Below are 24,905 nucleotides of genomic sequence, written 5' to 3' on the forward strand. Positions count from 1 at the left end.
AAAAAAGCCAGAAAATCTATTAAAACATGTGTAAGAGCATTTGCCACAGAGGCAACAGTGTGTGTTTGATTTCAGACGGGCATGGTTTGGTGGAAGTGAATGAAATTCACTAGAAATAATATAATAATATGTAATTTTCTAAAACTGCAGTACACCGTGAGCTCTTTTCAGTTCTTCCACAATTAATAGAGGAAAAACTGCAGCTGCACAGTGTCCATTTGTAGACGGCGTGCTAATATTCCTAGACATGTTCTCACATACATCATCCGTATCCTGCCTCCTTTCTGAGGCTGGAATGTACACATGAATATTAAATAAACCAAACAACTGCATTCATGAACAGGATAAGGGGTGAAACATTCACACATTCCAACCTACGGATGCATGAACTTTAAGCGCTTACTCAGATATATACAGAACTGTAACTCCATACACACAAGGGAATACACATGACTACTCCAACAGCTAAACCAGACATGGCACTCAGTCTGACATCCATTTGTTGTGAATGAGAGCAAAATGTGAGCTCTGAAAGTTGTATAAGACGGAAATTTGAGCGAAACGGAGGAACACCCTCAGAGATAAAGTCGGCCAACGGACGATCAGTCTGACAGACTCTCCACTCAAAAGACAGAAATTCCTTTCATCTGAGAGGCGTTCTCTGGAGGCGAACACACACTGGAGCTGTTTCTGCAGGGTGGAGTGTCTGTGAGTCTCAGGGGGCTTCATATCACATTCTTCTACTCACTGATGGTCAAGATTTATTCCATTCTGATTCATGGTGTAATAGTTGGTGGCTGTCCAGAAACGGATCTGGCACAGTGGTCGGGGCAGCTCCTCAGCCACATGTGACAATAGCACGAGCACGGTAAATATGAGTCCATACAAACCAAGCGGGAATATGAGTGGCACATGTTTGATGATGAAGTCCAGCTTGTGCATCTGGACAGAATATGTGCGCTATGGGGACTAACAGAGGTTTGTGCAGATGTGTTGATAGTGTGTGGTTTCTGTGTCTGTGTACTCAAAACATTTAACAGGTGTAATATATACAGTATATACAGTATACACAGCTATTATTGCATGCATGTCTGACTGTTTACACATGTGAGTGATAATGGTTGCTTCTGTTAGTCACCATATATCTGGCTGAAATTGTCACTAAAAGACAAAAAATGCAACTTCATGGTGGCGCTAGAGGAAAAGTCAGGTGATCACTAAAGTCTGTAGGATCCTACTGGGGACCACGAATCACTGTAGAAAAATTCATGTTTTTTTACGCAGCAGCAGTTTCAGTTTGTACCAAAGTGGTGGACTGACCGCCTGAATAGCAGACCTAAAGGTAAATGGTCTGTATTTGTATAGCGCCTTTCTAGTCATTTCAACTATTCAAAGGCCGCTGCTCCCATCCATGGAGACATGGCGCTGGTGTGGCTAAAAATGCAAAAGATAAAAATGGTATGATTGTTTAGGATTTGTCAAGTAAATCTATGCAGCAGGAACAAGCTAACAAGGTGAACGGGACATTTATCATTTTACTGCCACTTTAATATTTATCAGCACGCTACTCTGGTGGGCCACCCTTGTTGTCAGTGTGCTGAAGCAGAAGCCTGTCAAAGCCATTCATTCCAAATCAGGGCTGTCAGCCGGGGGCCAGAGGTCAGTGTGAGGGGTCAGGGGTCAGCTGTGACTGGTTGGTAACAACTAGGCTGCTGGATTTAGAGAGGGATGAAAGTTGCACTTCAGGCCTGTAACCTCAGTGTAGTCCACTTAAAATATGATACAAATTTAGATACAGATATTATTATGTAACAATATAACAAGCATGTAAAATCTAGTTCAGCATAACATAACATCTGTATTAATTCTAATGTGACTTCATCCTGAACTGTTGTTCCCAGAGAGGAAGAAGACACGTCGCCGTAGATCTTGTTGCACTTGTACTGATCAAAGGACAAGTTTTTATGCGACTTTGAGTCTCGCAGTTCACTCGAAACTAATTTTCTCCTTTTGATGTACCGCATATCAACAGCAATAAAAATCCACTTTGCTGTGTTTTACTGTTTCCCGTATAAAAGTTCAACAAGCATCCCAGCATTTGCGTCTGATAAAATGTAAACCTGGAGGAGCAGAATAGGGCAGATAAATCTTTGGCTTGGTGGCAGTTTTACTCAGTGATGGGATGTGTGTTTGTCTTGTTTGTACAGTTGGAGCTTGAGCGATGTGATGAAACACAAATAACACACTCACATTCACATGAGGAACGGATGCACGCAAAGACCAAGATTGTGTTGCGGCTTTATTTGACTATGAAGAGTATTACTGGCGCCATCCACTCCACTCTACTGGACTATTACCCAGATACATCAACACAGACATGGAAAAGTTTCTACGCTGGTAATGTAATCTGATAATGGACCTTTGCACCGTCCATTTTAAAACACATACTCGTGAAGTCTGAAATATGATGTATTGTTGCTACTGCGTGTTATCATATGCCTGTTTTTTTTTTTTTTGGTATGGCTACACAATAACCTTGATGAGTTAAAGTGGGACAGCTGTTTAAAGACAAGGGCTGGCACTGACTGATGGAAAACTAAAAGGAAGATGAGGAGGATCAAAGAGCGAAAGGAAGAAAACAACAAGCTGGAGGACAGAAGAATTGCAGATGGGTTGATAAAGAGGGCTGTGAGGGCTGTGATTGACAACAGACGAAGAGAGGTTCAGTGTAGACCAAACATCTGCCTGCCTTCTGTATGATCTCTTTGACTCGGGTTAGAATTGTTTTAACCTTTTGTCTTGAAAATCAGAGAATCCGTGTGTTTATATAAAGAGCTAATCTTAAATTGGCAAAATCTTGCAGTCTGAAATAATTTCTTCAACTTGGACAGGGAGGGAAAAATAAAAACACATGAGAGGTTCATCTCTATACATTCCTAGACATTATTCGTTGCTGTGTTTCTTTGCCAAAGCTGATTATAAATTGTAATCTCAGATAAGCAACGGACCATATACACATGCAGTAACCTGTTTCAGCGTGCATTTCTGCCCTCAGTGGAGGTGGTGTGCTGGTGTGGCTGCTAGCAATGCTCATTAAGCTGAACCCCCTGCAGTTACACTAATCATTTCTCATTACCACCATGTCTGCCTCTTTTCTTTTAATCAGTAAAGAGGTTAGAGCCACGCCCAATCTCAACTGCTTCCCCATCATGACCATTTCATTTATGTATCATTATCCTCTATCCTCTAATGGCCCTAACTCTAACTGTACTCAGCTAACTCTGAGGGCCCCCCAACATACAGTAATTGTTTCCTCAGCTCTTTTTAGTTTCCCTTGCCTGTTTTCTACTGCAGCTTGCCTATTGCTCCCATCCCCTCTTGTGCTCCTCCTTATGCTTTCCTCTCCCATCTGGTTTCTCCTCTTTCACATGCAGTTATCGTCCCCTTTTCTCCCCTCTCATTCTCCTCATTTCTGTTTTCTCCCTTTTCCTCTCCCTCCTCGTTCTCTTCTCACCTCTACTCTTTCTCGCCCCGCTACCGGCCGCTTTGAACTCAGGTAGCTGTGCAGCATTCCTCAACATGACCCCCCGGGAGCAAGGTCAGCTAACAAAAAAAAAAAAAAAAGAGGAAAAAGAAAAAGGAGGAAAGCTGGAAAACTATTTCAGCTGTTTCTATAGCGACCCTGAGCCCATGGGTTCCTATGTGGGGTCAAAGTGACCGTGAGGCGCTTCAGTAAGTCCTGTTAGACTTCAAAGCTCTTCCTGCGTTTTCTGCTTTACTGGAGTTGATGTTGAAAGGGTCAAATGTAGACAGTCCCATATGCCTGCCGCTCCTCCACACACACACACACACACACACACACACACACACACACACACACACACACACTCACACTCACACTCACACTCATATGCAGTGGACTGTAGGTCAAGTGAAACAGTAATAGTCACACTTAGTTGCCAACAGTTGAAGCACATGGGCTTGTCTCACTAGTTCTCTCACGCTTGTATATGAACAACGATCATAGTTAGTGTGTGTCATTAAGTAAGGGGGACTCATGGGAGAAAGACTTAAAACTGAGTGATCAATACCACTTCACAATAAGGCTACCCTCAGTAGTTTGATATGACATAATTTGATATGCCAAATGGAACTTTTTGATTAAATGCCACAAACTTGTTAATAATCTGATGAAGCTGACATGAACATAAATTCTGGCTGATGGAGAATGACACAAAGTGAGAAGAGGCGTGACTGTACAGATAAATGTGGGTTCACCTTTTGCAGGCCGCAGGTCACTGTTTTTATCTGAGATTTTTTAATAGGTTATCAATGATTTTCAAAGTGTCAGCAGTTAGTGAACTGATTATAATCCCCCGTGAAGATAATCTTAATGTAAAGTGGTACAGAATGATCAAAATCAAAGCAGCAAAGAGACAAGATCTTCTATTGTATAGTTCCTGGTGTGGGTCAAGCTCCAAAAATGCTGAATCCTACATTTCCCATGATGCAATTCAATCACTTCTCACTCGAGCCTCGAGGCCTTGTAAAGAGTCACTTCTTTCAACAATAATTCAAATCTCAAACCTCAAACTCAGAGATAACCCAGATGACATCACATTGACATCACCAGGATTATGGGACATTGTAGTAAACTGTACTGTTACTTTACTGTTTTTATGAGTTACTCCTCATGAAACTGAACTGAACAAGTAAACTGAACTTCCTGCGAGTTCTTGCAGCGTCTGTACTCATGATCAAGATGGAGCATCCGTGCTCAAATCATAGTCAGTATTTAAGCTCTTAATTTATTTGTTTATGAGCTCAATAAATTAAAAACATTGCATCTTGAAGCAAATGGTGTGTGACTGCACATTTTCTTGTTGTGTTAATTGCTTGGTCAGACATGTAATTCCTTTAATGTGCAGTTCAGACAGTGGATAAATAAGGGGTTTAGGGATTTCAGGCAGGCTGATCTGCAGTTAAAAGTTCAAACTTCCTCATGTATCAAGTAACAGAGGATTTCAGGTTCACTGGATTGGAAATCCTCTGATAATTTTGAACCTTCCCTGTCTTCCTTTCCCTGATAATAGGTGGCCTCTTCTCTCTCCTGGCAGTCAACCATGACATACAGTGTGTGTGTGTGTGTGTGTGTGTGTGTGTGTTTGGTTTTCATGTAGAGTTTCTATGAAACATGGATTATGTCTTTGTTCCTGTCTGGCAGATCAAAGGCTTGTGGTATTTTGTGACCCGCTCTCTTGTTGTGGCAAGTTTTCTTTTCTGCAGTCTCTTTCCTTTGGTGTGTGTATGTGTGTGAGCGTGTAGCTTGTGTCTGTTTGTGGGAGTGGGGGGTGGGGTGGGGCGGGGGTGTGTGGGTGGGTGGGGGGGTGGGGGGGATTCCAGTATGGGCCACTGTTTGTAAACCTCGGTTTGGAGTTTGTTATTGCAGATTTATGCAGGGTGACGTGTTTATTTATACATGCTATATTCGCATTATACCAGGTTGAAGATGTTTATCTGGTGCCTCTTGTCGGTTTGGGGTTGTGAAAGCTCGTTTTCTTGATGGCTGCACATACCAAACATTCTGCAGCGCAGGAAGAAAATGAAGAAAATCTTTTCTCACTGGATTTCAGGGCTGCATTGGGATTGAGGCAGTATGAGAGCCGAACCAACAAGTGATGCAACTTACTGTAATTTGGTTGTTTGGTTTACATCTGTAACCCCCCCCCCCCTCCAATCTTCCCTGTGGTATAATTTCTGCATATGTCTTTACTTTTCAGCTCTGTCCTGCAGCTGTTGTAAAGGGTGGCAAATGTAGTACCAGTAACCTCCCACTGGAGGGAGCCATAGTCACATTTTCACTTCCAACCCCAGAATGCATTCAGACATCACAATAAAGCACAAATAATCAATAATAAGAAAAGACAGGGCAGACAGGGTGCGGTGGTTAGCATTGTTGCCTCACAGCAAGAAGGAATCCATGTTGGAACCTGGATGGGTTTTCTCCGGGTCTCCCACAGACCAAAGGCATGCAGGTTAGGTTAATTGGTGACTCTAAATTAAGGTGTGAGTGTGACCTAGTGGTTGTCTGTCTCTATGTGTCAGCCCTGTGATTGGCTGGTGACCAGTCCAGGATGTACCCCGCCTCTGGGATTGGCTCCAGCTCCCCCACGACAATGACGGATTAACCAGATTCTGAAGTTGAGCTTTTGAGTGAAATCGGTTCAATGATTGCCACATTCTTGACACATTTCCCATAAAACACAGTTTCTGCAGTTTTCAAACTAGTAATGTGAGTTAATGTTCAATATAATATGTCGTGAAGAGGGCTGGACCTCCTTGAAAAAAACTGCAAAAGCCAAAATAATAGAAATAATAGAACAGCAAAACTCCTTTGACAATAAATAAATAAAAAAGCAAAATCTTTAAGTATAAAGTAAATAATATGTAAAAAAAAATGATTTAAGTATACAGGTGCCCATTTAACATGTTGCTTTCAAGTCACTCAGATAAACTGACTCAGATCTCTGAACTTGAATCATTCGTGTCATGCTCAGCTTTCTGGCTTCATCTCTGACCCTTTGTCCCATTTTGTCATTTCTGCATATCGTGGCTGTTGGTGGCTGAGGCCCGACCCCTGTGGTTCATCTGATGGAGGAGGAGCAGGAACAGAGCAGAGACGATGAGAGCCACTCCTGCCATGAGGAAACCTGTTCCGTAATCACTCATCTTGTCTATGAAGAACCCTAAAGGGAAAAAGTGGGTGTTAGTGATTTGTGGCTTTGACACAGTCTTATTTTTTTTTTTTTTTATAATCTTTTAGTCTAAAAACAACATTCATTTCAGGCTGGATGCACCTATGCTGGCCAAAAACACGGCATTATCACAATTACAGTATAATTCTGATTTAATTTAAGGGCAGATAGCTGATAGATGAAAGAGGCAAAAGACTGAGGCGGAGATAAGGAAGAGAGAACTGCATGAAGATTAATTTTATCCTGAGGCAGCAATGCCAGAGTCGTCCTCCCGTGAAGGAAACATAATTAGAATGCTTTGATGAATCTTCAGCATCCGTCAACTCTCCGGTCTTCAAAGTGCTCAAAGTACTGAACGATATAGTAAATAAGTTAGAAATAGCCTCTGTGTCAGAGGGACCATGTTCAGTTATAAATAGGACAGCACCTTCACTTTAATTAGCTCTTAACTTTATTTGAGGTCACTTCCAGCCTTTAGCGTCTTAAATTGAACACTTAAACATGGTGGTGTTGCTTTAATTCAAATTAGCAGGTTTTCAGTAACTTGTTAAACAGAAACTAATGGCGATATTAAAATGGAAATGAGGACTGAGCAGGGGAATCAAAAGGTAATTTGCTCATGTTTTCTAGGTGTTTCCCTCATACATCAGGCCGTTTTTTAAAAATGTATAATTAAGAATATATACTGTGCAAAAGGGAAAGTCCATATCTTCTGCACATACATCCTGCAAAGCCAGTCAAGCTGTAACAACTCAAATCACTCTCACTCCCTATTTTTGCCAACAGCTTCTCTGGAAATCCATAAATAATACTGAATGAATCCAAACTACAATTATGTGACTGTGTTATTTTTCCCCTCTGCTGGAGAGGTTTCCCCAGCTGATTTACTGCTGGCTGTGCTCAGAGGCAGGACACTTTCTGGCAGGGGCGGCTGTGCCCGGGTGCCAAAGTCAAGCTGGGTGTTTTTCAGGCTGTATTTACTGCTATTGTTTAGAGTTGTGTGTGAAAATGGGTCATAACCTCAGTAATCAGGTTCAAATGCTCACTGGTTTGTAGGACAGCGCTGTGGGTGGTGGGACTGCAGTGAGTGTTGGCTTGCACAGAGAGGAGGACAGAAAAACAAGATTTTATTCTCCTGGATGCGAGGGAACATTTTAACTGCTCTTAAAGTTTAATAGCTGCAGAGGCATTTTTTTTTTTATTTTTACAATTGAATAGATAGATAAAGATAATTGCTAACAGATTGTCAAAGTTTCTGACTCATTTGAGAAGATTTCCAGCCACTGCCTAATTGCCTAAATGCACTTTAAAATGTATTAAAAACGTATTTTAGAGGGGCAGTGGGATACAAAATATTATGAACGTGTACACTCATTGTTGAGTGCACAGATAAGAGGATGAGTCGCTTTCCTTAATTCATTTTCCATACTAAATCATTTTAATCACAGTGGAAAAAATGTGCATCATGAAGCAGACAAGAAGCATTTTTATACTGAGAGAAGAAGAATGTGATTTATACAAACACCACAGCAGGAAGATGGCCATAATATTTCACATGTGCTGGATGTTTCATGTATCTTGCAGTAACTTAAAGATGCTTTAGTTATTTTTTTATATATTAACTATGGATCACTCTCATTCTCACCGCTCTCATCAGTGTTGTTTTCAGTCTCATCAGCCAACTGCTTTCAGTGAGAAAGCATTGATAAACCTACTGTGCACTATACCTGCCAAGCACCCAACAGCAGACGCTAAAAATTAGCAACTAGCTGATGAACATAGCGGAGCTGGAAACCAAAACAGAGTTCAAAGGAGAGTTAATATTGGACTTGACTCCAAATGAATGCTAATGTTGCTCCGTATCTGATCTGTATCAGCCTAAAATACATCAGTGTCCCGACCACAAGTGGCCAAAGCATCAGTTACTGCATCACAGTTATACCCACAGATTTGTCCAAGTCTGAGAAAAATCTTTTTTTCTATTCTATGCTCCCTTGTTTTACCTCTATGGTATTACAGTTGTTCTCATGTTCTGCAGGACACAGTATATGAATTCAGTGAAATGTCACAAATAACCGAATGGAAGGTCATTGGGGAAGAAACTCAATTTAAAGGGAAAAAAGAATCTTTGAGAAGCAATCAGCCATGAAATTAACACAACCATAAAGCATCATGATATCATAATTTTTGCACAGTTGCTCTCTGAATATAAAAAGGTAGGCTCCAGTGGGATGGACCATCGACAAAATTCATGATTAATTGAAGGGTGTTGCTGCATGTCATGGAAGTATAAAAATCTCATTTTGGCTGAATAGGCTCACTGAGCTGTAGTTACAATACACAACGGTGTATGAGCACATCAATTGTGTGAGATTAAATGCCTTGGAAGAATAGGATTCGGAAAGTGACAGGCATAGTAACCTTGAGTTAATGATTTGGGGATTCTTTTTTCCGAAGCAGAAAATAGAAATGCTAACATAGAGTAAATGGAATACAATTCTATTCTTTTCTTTTTTCTTTTTTTTTTACTGCATCTTCTTCATTTTTAGTTTGCAGCCCGTTAGCTTGGTGGAACACATCACAGGGAATTTTATAGCAACAACTCAAAGCTGAAATCCATTTCTGTTTGATATGCACAGAAAGTACACTGTGTACTTGCATCTGACTATCAAAGCATCTGTCTCACTCACCAGCAATGGGCGGTCCAAGCAGGCCTCCGCTGCTGCGTATGAGCATGAAGAACCCCAGTGCACTTCCGAGCCTGTGGACGCCCACAATCTCAGCCAGCACGGTGATGTGGATGGCGACGGTGGCGCCGTACGCCAGGCCGTAAGCTGCGCTGAAAGCAACCAGCTCTGTGAACGAGGAGGCCAGTGGGCAGAGGAGTAGCACAGTGCCCAGCAGAATCACTGAAGCTGCCAACTGCTGCACCTGGTAGGAACAGAGAGGCGAGACGTCAGCTGTTGCACCAATAGTGGCCTCCACACCTGTGTGTACTTTTCGTGCTGGCAGCACATTGCTTCTTTACCGAAATAGTTTAACATTTCCTTGCTTAGATGAGATCAGACCCTAAATGTAAAGCTACAACTGGCAGCTGCTTTCCAGAAGCAGGGGGAAACAGTCAGCCTGGCTCTGTCCTAAGGTAAAGAAAATCTGCCTACCATGTATGTGCTGAACAATTTCTTGGAGACCTGGACTTTTGTTACACAAGTAATGGTCTATAGATAGTCTAAAGAATGTTACTGCTCCAGGCCATGCAGCACCAACAAAAAGCAAGTTTTCCACTTGTTTGAGTTGGAAGGTGGATTAGTTTTTTTCCTATGTTCAGAGCCAGGCTAGCTGTTTCCCCCTCCTCTTAGCCTTCATGCTTGGCCGATGGCTGTAGCTTTACATTTAAACCTCAAAGTGATATCAATCTGCTCATCATCTACCCAAATGTCAAACTTTTCCTTTAATATAATAAAAGCATTGTGCTGAATGGTGCAGATTCCAAAGCTCTGCCATAGTTTCAAAACGTTGTTGCTCTGATTAACTATAAAACTGAACGTACTGTCTCCACCTGTCTCAGGTTTGCCACCCAGCCAAAGAACACCCTTCCAAACAGGTCCAACACTGCAGAGATGGACATGAGAGCAGCCGCTTGGTACTCCTCAGTCCCCTTACTACGAGCATATGGAACCAGGAACAGAGCTGGGGCGAAGAAACCCAGTGCAGCAAACACCCCAAACATTGAGTAGACCATGAATCGAGCATTGGTGATGAGGGTATAATCTACGTAGAGGAGAATTTTGGTCCTTAGTTCAGCCCTCTTAGTCCTGTTCTTGGAGACATGTACTTTCATGGATGAATTAGGTATCTCTTCGGGGTCCTCAAGAAGTGCCTCAATGGCCCCCAGATCAGACCCCTCAGATATTCTTAGCTCCTTCCCTGGTTTGCTTTTTTCTGAGTCATCTATTGGTAGCAATTCCAGGGACAAGCCTTCCTCCTCTGCTCTGACCTCGGACGTCACCTCTCTGGTGGCTTTTAGGGGCCTCAGCAGCATTCCGAACACACACAGGTTAAGCTGCAGACCCCCCAAGATTAGCAAGGCACCCCTCCAGGTGTAGCTGTCAATCAACAGCTGGCACAGGGGTGTGAGGACAAACGTAAGGATGCACTCTCCGGCGCTGGCCAAGGCGTTGGCCACCGGCCGTCTCCTCTCAAAGTACAAGCCCAGCATGGTCACTGTGGGGGTCCACGTCAGTGCATAACCAAAACCTGCAGCGAATGAGATCAGTGAATGTCACACAACATGTGTGTATGTTTTTGAGTCTGTGTTGCATCTGTGTGTTCACTTCAAACCACTCACCATTTAGGAACCCCACTGTTAAGTAGAGTTCAACCAGGTTATTAGCAAAAGCCCCAAACACGACTCCTAAGCTGCATATCAGTCCACCCATTATCACTACAGAGCGATGGCTGTAGCGCGCGCTGAGAGCAGATGCTACAGGAGCTGCGGTGGGACACACAAGACAGACATAGGTATAATCCTATTCAGTGCACATACAGAATTCTTATATGGGGCAGGAAAATTGAATTATACTGTATGTTATGCACCTCACAGCAGGTAAGAAGTCCAATTTATTTTTAAGATGTATGAATGAAGATGTTCTCTTGAAATATAATCCTGTTTCAGTAATATTCCCAGTGAAAATAGACATTAACTTAAACCACATAAGACTTTAAGAGGTTTAAGAGTTTCTAAATTAATGCCAGTGCTTCTTGCCGCCAGGGCAAGCCCACATTGCCAATAATAATTTAATTTGCCCACACAGTCATTTGGAAAATCAAATATCAATCTTGCTGTATTGTCCTATTGGTTTTGTTTGTGGTAAAGGTGGCATGATTCTTTTAACGCAAAAAAGGAGGCAGCAACCCAGTGGTTCGAACCTCAAGATGTCTGTGTTGTGCAGAGCAAGCAAGCGAGCAGTTCATTTATAAAGCACCTTTCAAAGACACCAGTCACAAAAAGTTTCACAGTCAAAAAACATACAATAGTCTGAGTCAAAGTCCAGAGACCTCAAGCCTATTGGGACACTAATCCAAAGCTTATAGGCTGCTACATCACAGCGAGCCTTGAAACGCACACTTAGTGAGTAGAGGACCTAAGAGCACCAAGCTAGGAGCTTGGCTCTTGGTGTGTAGCTGCAAGAGGTCCATTATGTACTGTGGAGCCTGGCCATGTTTGGCTCTGTGAGTGAGCACTAAAATTTTAACATGAATTCTAAAATTATTCCGTAATAAAACAATGAAGAGAGGTTAAAATGGGTGTTACATGTGAACATGTGTTGTGTTAAGAGTCTAGCAGCAACATGTCTGACGGTTTATAAACAGTGTGGGGAAGGTTCATTAAGGCAGGTAAAAGGAGAAAATCAGAAGTCTGAATGAGATAAGATAAAGGAATGTCTCCTACGTTTGGTTGTTTTTTGAAGGTCAGCATTAATGCGAACATCAAAACTCAAGGACATGTCAAAAGTCTAGACGGAGAGGATGAAGATAAGGCACCACAGTACTGCCTGATCGTTAAGTGAAGTTTATCAGGAGCAATATTGTCAATATTTCAGTTTTATCTGCATTTGACTGCAGAAGGAGGATTTAAGATAACGGCCCATGTCAGTGGAGGGATTTGAAGGACATGAACATGAAACTTAGGAAACATTGTAGAAAATAAAACATGCACTGATGTCCTACTGATGTCCTACATTCTTATTTACACTCACAGACGATTTTACGACGTGCACTTGTGATGGAAAAAGATTGTGATAATTACCCACGATGTGAATGGTAGCCACCGCAATAGAGGTAATCCAAGATGTTCCTGTTGCTGTGGTTTCAAAGTACTTATGTATCTCAACATAGAATACACCAAAGGACTTAATGACCCCAAACGTCAGGGCGAAGACCATGAAGCAGGAGAGCAGGATGAACCAGGCGTAGCCACCGTCAGGGGCTGCTGCTGGTGCCACAGCTACCCTCACCTTCTGCACCTTCTCTGGAGAATCCATGTTGATCTGAGCTGGTTTCTGTACCACTCAGATGTCTGGGAGAAAACACATGAATGTTTTTTTTTTCACACAGTGGTTGATTAGTTAATAACATTTATTCTTGTTAATGTAACAAAGTCAGAGTCATTGATACTGGCCAGCATGTGACAAGTTATCTAGACAGGGAAATAAAAAGTAAAAATTTGCCATTGTCAGCTGCTTGTCATCTTTTTGGATCACAGTCAGCGCAAGCACATTAGATTTACCATGCATGATAGGATTTAGTTTAATTCCTTCTTTCGCTGATGAAAAGTGCACCACACACATAATGATAATAATAATGGGGGCTCATATACAGACAAGAACCTGTTTTCAAGCATTTTATTTATTGAGATTACAAACCTTCTGTGTGATTGGACTGAAAGAGGTCTGAACCAAATTCTGGGTGATGACCCCAAAAGCTCACAGTGCAAGTCAAGGTGAATCACAAAAGAATAACTCACAATCCAATTCACATTTACCACACATACTTGTACAGTCACATTTCTACCATACCTGCTGTAGTCAAATTCGAGCCATCACGTTCTGCCTGCAGGCCAGCTCTCCAGGCTTGTTGTGGTTTCATAATCTCATGTGGTGGCTTAGCACTCTTTCCTTGTCACATGCAGTGCCGCCTGTGGTGTCACTGACACTGCAAGGGGTGCAACACGCCTGACAGGCTCTCTGCAGAGGAATCATGTTCCAGCTTAAAGGGTGCAAGGGTCAAACATGGACAATAAGCAACAGAAAAAGAAAAAGAAGGGGAAGCCAGATTGTAAAGACAACAGAGGGTTAATAAACATGTTGAGTGAAAGGTGATGGTGACATGTACTTTGTTATGTGAAATCCCAGACGGAAGTTATGTGTAACACACGTGTGCACAAGCAGCAGGCTGTTTTGGACAGACCTTTAACCCATTTTCTCCTCAGGGCCTGACATTGGGCCAGAGGTGGAGTACATCTGGACTAGTTGCCAGTCAATCACAGAGCTGACACATACAGACAAACATACACACCTACGGGCAATTTAGAGTCAACGCTTGACCTAACCTTCATATCTTTGGGCTGTGGGAAGAGAACCCACACTTGCAAACTCCACACAGAAAAGCCCCAGTCGGCTGTGAGGCAGCAGTGCTAAACACCTCGTCACTGTGACGCCTGAGTCGTCACGCTGAAAACAGCCACATGCAGGGCAAAGTTTTGTAAGCTGCTGTGTGTGCACGTGATTCAAGAGCAAAGAGCAAATTGGAATCGTAATCTTATCTTGTGTTTGACACTATGAGTTCCTTTCTTTCAGTATACTTAAAAAAAATTGATAATGACAGTGAGGAACTTAAGTGAATCAGGGGAATGGCATCACAAAGGTAAATGGAAAGAGAAAAATATCCCTCGCAAAAAAATAACTTCTGTATTAAGACAGATTCTGTCATTAAAATGTTTTTTTTTTTTTTTTTTTTCTTAATAACTCCAAGCACCTGAAAACGTATTTTTAGGTGAGTATTTCTATAAAACATTAAATATTTATGACTAAAAAGGCAACAAAAACTTTCAAGTTCAGAAATAAAATAAAACATTTAGTTAATATTTGTCAGGAATATAACACTAAAAACACTCAGTTGGTTTGCAAACTTACTGCCATCTTGAGTAATGAGTTTGACTGGAGCTGCCTGAATGGAAACTTTTACGAATCAGGACAGAACAACTAATGTTACACTGAGCACTGATAGCATCAAGAACTGGCTGCCACATATTGAGTGACTGCTGCACAGTGAATGTACCAGTCTCTTATATTGTATTCTAATGTGACACCACAAGATAATGTAGTTAGTTACTGATATGCTGCTTGGCTTTGGAAATAATGCCACAGTGATGTCACTACTGTGAGCAGTAAGCTAGCAGCACACTGCCTTATATATCCCTTAGACTTAAGCTGTTGTGGGAGCTTCCAAATTCCTCCAGAGTTTCTCTCTTCCCACAGCCCAGTGCACATCTCTTCGACATGCGGAAATTCAAAGCTTTACAGGTCGACCATGTCTTTTAAGACATTTGTGACTGTCAAACTTCATTGTAGCGGAGAAGTGTGTTTGGCAAGTGTTAAAAAGTTTCCCTAAACAATGTGATAAAGTGTCATATTCTGTTCACATGGTGCCTTTTTTATGCATTCAGAAATGCAGGATTTTCCAAATGATTCCTATTGTTGTGCAGCATTGCAACCTTATGGCCCGATGGATTTAAAAATGGGATTTACAAATAGCAAAGTGCCACCATTTCTAAAAAAAAAAAAATCAAAAACAAAGGCTGACAATATTAATTTGCACATGATAAACACCTTCATGTGAAGATCAGGCTTCAGGCTCAGACAACCGAGACAACGTTTTGCATGGGGCAAGTCAACACAGTAGGGCACCCAGCAAGTCCTTTCATATGTGATAAGCTTCTCCGTGCTCAGATCTCTCCTGCTGCCGCACAGACAGCTAACATGAATCCTCTGATGATCAATGTGTCAGAATGTGTCACAAACCAAAGCAAAGCTGACAAGGTGCTCAGAGTGCACACTTTCTTCTGAGCAAGATTTGTTCACAAAGGCCGAAGCCCAACCTAATGCTGTCTAATTTCTGGGAAATGCTGTTAAAATCATTCAAAACCTGCAATATTAATGTTATTATTGTAATCAATTCAAGACGGAGCTTGCATTCAACAAATTACGTTTTGACAAGTTGTTAATCAGGAAACAACAAAGACACGAGGTGCATTTGGAATATTTCTAAATGGTTGTGAACTGGCAGGAGAGATGGACATTATCTGAAATGTGACATGACTTTTTACAGTCAGATGGCTTCATTGTCCTACAAACAGCTCAGACAAATGCCTCATGAATACATCTAAGTGTCTCTCAGCGGTCTCAGCCTGCCAATAAACTTTTTTGCAAACTATTAAGTCAACCTATAATCTGCCTGCTTTTATGAGTTTTACAGTTCACTAAAGAGGCACAGTTCCAAGGCTTTTGGTGTGCCAGACCGTTACTCTAGACAAGCATCTTTACAAAGCCACATTTCTTCGGGTTCCTGAGTCAGCAGACGGCAGCAGAGATAGTTTGTAGCCTTGCTATAATAGTGCAACAAATTCTCATTTATGGTCTATTGATCACACGGAATCTTTTGGAACTGTCTGTACAACAATAAACCACTTAAAGGTCCTTTATACGACATTCAGAGCATTAACGTGGCAGCAAAAGAGAAGGTCTCCACTGCCCCATCTGTGGGCCTTGTGCCTCTAGCTGCTCTGCCCTCGGCTCCATGCCCTTCTTTCTTGACCTCCAAGATGGCTGCTGCTGGCCTCCATAGGGGATCAAAATTGTAAAAATCATCCTCCTGCCTGCCTAGTGTACATACCTTATCAGCTAACATTGTTCACAGAAGGGTAATGTTATTCTATTGTTTATCTCGTTAATTGTTTGTCTGGGCCGTGACGCTGGTCTTCTAATGTGACTACTTGTGGTTCTGAATCTCGCATATTGAATTTTTCAATGTCAATATGTATGTTACAGTCATATTTTTAGTTTGAGTGATTTGAAAGTTAAGTTTGGCTCTGGTGAAGGTTACTGTGGCGCAGCACTGCTCGGGTATTAGAGCTTAGACAGACATGCAGGCAGAGGGACGTGGAATAAAAGAATCAATCCTCTTTCTCTGCATCTGTTTAGTGTCCAGACAATAATCTAGACATGTCTTGATCTCCTGGATAGTTTTGTATTACATAATAAGAAAACTGTTCAAACCTTTTTCAGAGGATGTTCAATTGTACTTTCAGGGGAAAGGCTTGCTTTAGGTGCATCGAACATTGAGTTATACATCCCCAACGGGTGTTCTAAAAACAATTAAAGATTTATGAGCATAGGTGATAAATTATAAATCTATGGCGGGGATGACTGGCAAGGTTAGTGGTACTGTATAGATGGAGAGGAACACCTTCTGAATAATGAATATGTGCTGATGAGTCCTGACACAGTGTGCACAGATGGATGTGTTATTAGCTGTGCTTCCAAAGAAGGATGGACGGCTCTGATGTCTTTTTGTTTGTCTTATTCACTGAAGGCTCCCGAGGTTCACAGTATCTGGCTTTGCTGTATGTATGAATTGTTTCTGCAGTTGGGACTTGCTTCTCTGTGCAGGCTGCCCCTAAATGTCACCAAACAAGTCCTAAAGCAACAAGGATTTCATACAGTGTCTTGGCTTGACTGTCAATAGTAACCTTGCTGCATGTGGAAAAAAAACCCCAACATAGTGCCAGTCTTAGCCAAGATCATTACATTTTTATCAGGGTTCATGTTGCACAACCAAATAGCGAGTACTGCCCTCATTCATTGAGTATTTACCTCATATAATTAGTTAATCTGAGAATTTCAACACACTGAGTTTGGAGAAAACATTGCTGACTAAACCTTTGAGTTGCTTATTGCGGGTTTTTCAATATTTTGAAAACTTTAGCAACTCAGCAAGTTGGTGACTCAATAACTCTGAAATATAGTTTCACTCCATGTCTTTGAAGGAAAACTACTGGAGCTGATTGACAGCCAGCTTCCTCTGTGTAAACAGTTTGGTTTTTAGCCACAGTAAAAATGTAGTGATGTTGGTTAAGACCAGCCCTATATTGTCTTTTTTTTTTTTCACGGGGAGCAGGGTTATTATGGACAGCCCTCATGTGCATAAAGCGCAGGAGTGCCTCTAGGGAGGGCAATGTACGTTGGCTTCATCCAACACTGGAATTTCTCAACAACAACTGAACGAATCTCCATTAAACTTGCTACAGACCTGAGATGACTCTGGAGGTCTTTTTATCTAGTGTCATCAACAGGTTTTCACTTATCCTGTGATATTCATGTTCCCTTGAGGGTGAGTCCTAATGACTTTGGTGATACTCTTACTTTGCGTCCATGAGGTTGATATTTGCAGTTTTGAGTGAAATGTCTCAACAACTATTGGACAGATTGTAACGATACTTGGTACAGCCAGTCACATTACAACAGAATTGTAGTTACATTGATGCAGCCTAGCTGAACTGCTAGCAAGGCCTAGTGGTAGTTATCAATTGCTGAATATGGTACAAGTGCTTCACCTCCATGTAAGGTCAAAACAGGTCTCAGAGCCCTGTTTACCAATGAGAGAAAATCAAAATGCATGGCATAACAAATAGCCAGCCCATTGAAGAAACTCTGGCCTGCCGTGTGAACATTAGCCAGCAGACTAATTTGATTTGTGTTTACAGCAGGCACAAATTTTGTAGATGTTGGCAGCATAGAGCAGCAACAATGTCACACTAGACAGGACTTCTCTGAATACTGATGCACCCTGAATGTGTCCAACAGCCACTCACACATGCACCGCAGTAATTGCCATAAAAGCTAACAAGCCAGTCGGGGTGCGTGTGTGATGCAATCAGACACTTGATTGTGTGATGAGCCAAGGTCATTGTAAAAGAAAAATGCGATAGTAATCATATAGGGAGGGAGTGTGCTAGCATCAGTCTGTACCTCGCTGCTGTTCTCTGATTAGTGGTGGAGCCAAAAGTCTGGCAAATCACTGTTTATTAGTATTCATCTCTGTGTGTTTGTCTGCGATAGAAGACAAGTCTCATCTCGGATGCTGCTGGAAACTTGCCACACACACAAAAACACTGAAGCCTTAACACATATTCTTATATGCAATATTACAGAGGATGATCGGTCTCTGTCGATTTAATTAGGAGAATTGAGAGGTTGTAAACTCTGAACAGCTGGTTCCCGGGGTGAGGAAAGTTAAAGGATGGTTTTGTGAGCTAATTTTTAGGCGAGTCAGGTTCTGTAAAACTGGCCCTCGGCACCTTTCCCACTTCGTCTTCTGCGAAAAACAGCTTAGTCAATGATCATTTAGGATTCAGGCTACTTAAAAAACAAATCACGCACGCACACTCAGTCACTCACACAACCCACACACACTCCTGCGCTGCAGCACACACTGCACATCTGCACACCCCTGTAGCTAGCAGACATCCTTTCATCCGTCTCCACACGTTTCACAGCCCCCAAGAATGTTCGGAAGTCAGTTTTGTTTTTAGCTGAGTGTGAATTATTCTGGTGAATGAATAGGAGAGTGGAGCAGAGGGGTGTAGAGCAGGCTGCCTTTGAAAAGCGGCTGACAGGCTTGTCAGAAATTCTGCAGACACCCACAAACTCAGCCAACACTTGGTACAAGCCCGAGGGGAAATAGATTTGACCTTTTTGACGTGGATAACCATGAATCCATACATCAGGCTGTACTGTGCCCTCGTGGCACCGGGAACAGGTGGGACATTTACCCCTCCTCCTATTTTCCCCAAACTTCTTTCACAAGATTGATATAGAACAAATGCATTCTTGTCTGACACCTGTATCCCCTGTGATAAGCATGTTTTCCTCCTTAATCTACCTGTCCAAGGGAATTAAATGCAAGTGAGGAGAAATTTGGGGATAAATTACCTTCTAAATACATTCTTACTGCTGAGTAAACCATTTACAGAAGTGACTATTATAACAGTGATTTTCTGATCACTTTAGAACTACATGAGGATAAGCTGGAGCACAGTCGCTCCTTATGCTGCCCCTCTCTTCCAGCCCTGCATCCCTTCTCCTGGCCTCCACCTCTGCTTCCCCGCTTCAGCCTTTGCCTGCCTGTCGGTGGCACATTCCCAGAAAGCACAGGTGTGTGTGGGCTTACCCAGATGGCGGTGTTGTTGATGCTGAGGGGAGGCAGCCAACTAGCCGATTGCACACGGGTCAACCACCGGCCATGCAAAACCTTTTGTGACTCTTGCTCAAATGAGAACTTTAATCCGTAGTGTTTCCACGAATGTGTGAGCTGGTAAACAAATCTTTACTGGTGAGGATGAGAAAGCTACACAAATCTAAAAATCTGACATTCTGAAGTTTAGCTCAGAGAGCATAATCATATTATCTAGAGCCAGTAGATGGTTATCTTAGCTTAGCATAAAGACTGTAAACAGGGAGGAACAGCTAACTTGGCTCTATCCAAAGGTGGAAAAAAGGAATTAACATGCTATATCTCCTTTGTTTAATTCATACCAAAGTTTTACAGTGGGCTATGAACTGGGCTTTTTGTCCAGACACAGTGACTGTGGATTCTCTGACAGTTTTCCAAATTGTCAAACTATCCCATTAAATTTTTTGTCTAACCAGAAGAGATATTATTTGCTAAGTTTTCTACATCAGGAATAATTAAAGGAAACATTTAATTGGTGTTCATGAGAGGGATCTTTGCCAAAGTGGGGTTGCTGCAAACTCAGAGTCATTTCATGCTAATTTTCCCAACAGTCTCCAAGATACAACAGAGGTTAGTGGAGCAAGTGTCATGCAGAGCCCAGAGGCTTTGTGTTCTGAGTACAATGGATCAGGTCTTTACAAAGAAAATACAAAAAGTGTTTGCTGTTTAATCATTGCTGAACTCCAAGGAAGTGGTATTACAAATAATTGTTAGTGATTTGGAAGAGCTTGCTATTGGACTGCACTGCCAAGTTAAGCATTAAAAACAGTCTGTTGTGCTTGAAGATGATCTTGTAAGATTTACATTAGATTTGGAATTTTGAAAACCCATTTGCTAGATTTAAAACTGAAACTAAAAGAATTAAATATTTCAATGAGAAATATGAGCTGTGGAGCCAGTGTACAGTCTACAGAGCCAGACTACAGCCTCTGATTAATGTCACAGGAGAGTCATTGCCTTGATTTACCTTTCTCCACTGAAAAAGGCCATGGCACTGTTTGTCAGATAACTGGGCACAGCTTAGGGATGCAAAGACTGGTACTAGAATTTATGCTTTTGGCTATGGGTACTTGGAGCACAAAAATCATCCCACGAGGACGGACTTGGACAGTGTAGTTCAGATCCTTTGTCTTGTAAGAAACATTCCTTTGCTTTTTGATGACATTGGGCCTGAAGGAAACCCAAACTGGACTTTGTTGCTGCATCACATCACATTTTTCTCCATCTCTTACTCTAGGTATGGCTGTACATTTAAAGCATTTAATAACGAAACATCATAACTTGTTCAAACAGTTAATATCAATAATCAATATCAAAACCTCACAGCATCAAAAATCAAACCCAATGCATGACTTTATGATACACTACTTGGCTTGAATAAAAAATACACAGAGCGTGGGATTCGAGTAGTAACAGTGTTTGCAGAAACACTCAAAAACAAAACTAAATCACTTTCCAAAAACATCAAATGAACTTAAGATATAACCGGGAGACATCACCTTTGAACGAGAGAATATGGACCCCTGAAATCATTTGATGTGGACAATGAGGACATTAGTGACATGTTTGCCTGAGCCCTGCATGCTGCTGCGCTCAAAGGCATCTTCTCTACTAACTGGGTTAAAGTCAGTGGGATGGAGCACAGGGCAGGATTAATCATTCCCTGTAAGGTCAAATGTGAAATGCTGGTGGTTGCAGAAGAAAAAAGTGTCATCTACTTCCTAGTGGACAAGCTTGTCAGTGACCATTTCAGTGAGCATTTTCATGCCTACTACGTATTTGAATGTGATGAGAAAGATGTTATACAAAATGCTTATGAGATGAGAGCTAATATATTGGAACTTTATAGACGTGCATATATAAGTTGTACCATTTTTTCTCCTGTAGAGTTTAATGATAATTTATCATAATGATTTATTACATGTAGGTTGTTATGTCTTGCGGGTAAACTCATTTAAACTTATGTAAACACAGTGGAGAGATTTATAGCAGCACAGTGTTCATACTTACTTTCTGTAGCCTTACTGATGAGTTTAGAAGCATTTTCAGATGTGGCGAAAACATATACGGTGGGAGTGGAGTGCACACATTAATTTGGTGGTAAACACTTAAAAAATAAACCTTCAGATGTCATAAAACACTTGGAGCGTTCGTGTTAAAATTATTCCTTGACATGTCACAAAACAACACTGTAAGTGTCACAAATGTAACACTATTAAAGACTAAAAGTACTAACACTATCCAAAGAATTACATAAACACTGGCATAGTGTTGGTTTGAACACTAAGGGTGTTTGATGCCCTTGTTACACATGGACAGACACGATTTTGGTTCCAGATCAGTGGCTGCCAAACTGAGATATATCCCTGTTTGGTCCCCCAGTCCGAAGCAAACAAGAGTAGCTCTGGTAAAATCATTAAAGACTCTACTCGCCCAAAACCATCCACTCGCAATGAATGAGGATTTAACACACACAGTTATGGACATTTGTGTTCCCTGTGCAGGGAAAGGCTGTATAAAACATTCAATATGCACAGCTCAAACAGAATCAGAGTATGTGAATGGTTTATCTCACCCATCAGGTCCAGCGCTGGTCTCCAGGTGAAAGGTGTGCTGAGTCAGGATGTTGTTTCCAGGAAATGCAAAGGTGTTTACAGAAACAAGGGGGAGGAGGCGCTGAAGCTTAATGAGCGGGATCAGCTGCTGTCAGAGTGTTTTTTTGAAAATAGAGATTTCACAAGGGGAAGTCTCCCCTGAGTTTGTTTGCAGCCCCAACCCCCCCCCATCCACCCCCATCCACCCACACCCCTCCTGTTGAACAAAGCTACTGTTGGAAAAATGGATTGGCTTTACCAACTGCAGGATATGCTGCATTTGACAGGATTCACCTCAGTCTTGATAAAGCAATTTCAAGATGTTTCCCTCATGCATAGCTTGATAGCAATCTCAAAGCCTTCTGTTTGGTCTGCATTAGATTTCTTTCAGTGTATTCAACTGTATAGCTGTCGTCAGTTTGCCGAGGTTAAGGATGGATGAAGACTGATGCACTGAAAGGAACTGAGAGAGAGGAAAAAAGGTGGACATCAACATACACAGCAGATCTATTTGTATGATGTTGTTTTATTGACTATGTTTAGAAAAAGGTTTGGTATTTATATACTAAAAAAAACGTTATGGGATAGTTTGACAATTTGGGAAACCACATTATGACATTATAATGTCATCTGTGTCACTGCACCGTCAGCTAAATTGCATCACACGTATACTGATGTATTATCTTAACTGATCTAATTCTAATTTTCCACTGAAACAAACTAAAGAGGCACTACAAGTAAACAGGGTAACAAAAATATCTAACAGATATCACCATGAAACTTCCCCAGTTGATTACTTATATTGCCAGAATTAGTTTTTTTGTATAACAAGTTTTCTTAAATTGTATGTTTAAATGTGCAAATGAGTTATCGTCTTGTGCATATATTTCCAGAACGGACATGTGAACATTGTATAAGACAAGTTGAAAGATTTTTATAAAGGAAATTTTGTTCTTTTTCTTTATGACTCCATGAATCAGTTATATAAATCAAGTTTTGAATGATATATGAGAAAACCCTTCCGTAAAAACCCTGAGAATATAAATAGGAGAGTTTGGTGTATGAGGTGCTACTGAAGAGGAGATTTATGGCTCTGAGTGTGAGAAAAAACTCATTTCAAGAAAGACACTCTAAATTTAGGAGAAATCTACAGAAGACATGGAAGCCAAATGCCCCAAAAACTCAAAATTGATCACGTCCTGAAAAGTCTCACCACGATGATACTGATGTTTAGCAGGTAAAGTTTACCATTATTACTATCTAGTTTGCTAATTGGCACTAAACACAAAGTACAGCTGAAGATGATGGTATTAGTTGGTCAAAAACCAAAGCAGGGATCACCAATGTAATGGCAATCCATCTCGTCAGAAGATCACCATAATCACCAAGATTCATCCTCCGGGAACCACCAATGTCTGTACAAACTGTTGAACCAATCTCTCTGGCAGATGCTGAAATACCTCGCTGGATAATTGAACATTTTGCTGGGGGTGCTAGAGGAAAGATCAGGAGATTAGCAAAATCATTATGATGTATCCTCTGGGCACCATGACTGTCTGTACCATATGCCATGACAACGCATCCAGTAATTGTTCAAATATTCCAGTCTCGATAATGCAAACTCTTTCTCTTATTAATGGTAAAGGAAAAATAATTCCTCAGATGCTCTAACACTGTAAACTATTGCTCATCTGTGATGTTAAGAGCATTTCAGAAGTTACTCTGTGATTTAGGTGCTATACTTCTACTTCTGAGCCACTATTTTAGAACGCCATCGAGGGCTTTTGAGCTCCCCCCTCTTTATCCAGAAGACATAAAGGTAAAGAAACAAAGATGATAACAATGGCAGTCTGCACTGTCGGGACATGAGTCATGAGTCAATAGAGAAACTTTTTATTCTCATGGACTGAAACCAATATCAGATGAAGGTAGCTGTTCAGCTGCTGTGAGGATGTTTGAGGTCTCTTGTGGAGTTTGAAATCGGTGTATCAGTAAGAATGAAGATTCTGCAACTATATCAGATTCTCACTGAAAGGAATACACAATTCGACTGCAAATATATGTTACTGCCAAGTTAGGATGAAAAATAATTTGCTAATATATCTACTAATAACTAAAATACTCACGTTGCAGGTCAATTAACCTCCTTGTCTGCTAATGTTGCAGACAAGTCAAGTTACACGTATGAAAACTCATCATATATTCACAAAGAAGGCACAAAACATGACATACTTACATATTAATTGACACAACATCCTGTATAGCCAGAAAGACAACTGCCAAATGCCAAACATATCCATCAAACTCTCTGGAGGCTGCTGTACCTGGAACCTATGTCTTCTGAACAGTTATCATCTGTGTTTGGATGAAACACACACCTTCTGACACAGGTTGATTGTCTCATTTAATGTTAAATGACCTCCGACGGTTTTCAAAGTTATTCTCATATGTGAGGAAAACAGTGGCTTTTGGTTGTCGTCTAAAATTATAGAATTAATGCGAAAATTGTTTATAGATTACAGAACGTGAGCGGCTCAAACGGGGGCTAGTAATCTACCAGAAAGAGATTATTTAAACCAATCCATTTATCCAATCCATCAGATGATGGGAAAGGTGACCAGGACAGTCTCTGCAGTAATACAAACAGCGTCCCGTAGTGACTGTGGACGATTAGGAAACATGGCCTCATCGAACACACAAGCCT

General features: G+C 41.3%; 1 protein-coding gene across 1 annotated transcript; it reads right to left on the reverse strand.

Moving 5' to 3' along the window:
- Nucleotides 1-5,609: 5,609 nt before the first annotated feature.
- LOC139201434 (monocarboxylate transporter 13) lies at nucleotides 5,610-13,507 on the reverse strand. The gene is made up of 7 exons (XM_070830749.1): nucleotides 13,334-13,507; nucleotides 12,565-12,834; nucleotides 11,104-11,247; nucleotides 10,306-11,012; nucleotides 9,446-9,686; nucleotides 6,579-6,746; nucleotides 5,610-6,195 (listed from the first exon to the last, which is right to left on the reverse strand). The coding sequence occupies exons 2-6, from the start codon at nucleotides 12,797-12,799 to the stop codon at nucleotides 6,595-6,597; spliced, it is 1,479 nt and encodes a 492-aa protein (XP_070686850.1). The 5' UTR covers nucleotides 12,800-12,834; nucleotides 13,334-13,507; the 3' UTR covers nucleotides 5,610-6,195; nucleotides 6,579-6,594.
- Between the last annotated feature and the right edge of the window lie 11,398 nt (nucleotides 13,508-24,905).

The sequence above is a fragment of the Pempheris klunzingeri genome, chromosome 5 (genome assembly GCF_042242105.1).
Source record: "Pempheris klunzingeri isolate RE-2024b chromosome 5, fPemKlu1.hap1, whole genome shotgun sequence".
Lineage (NCBI taxonomy): Eukaryota > Metazoa > Chordata > Actinopteri > Acropomatiformes > Pempheridae > Pempheris > Pempheris klunzingeri.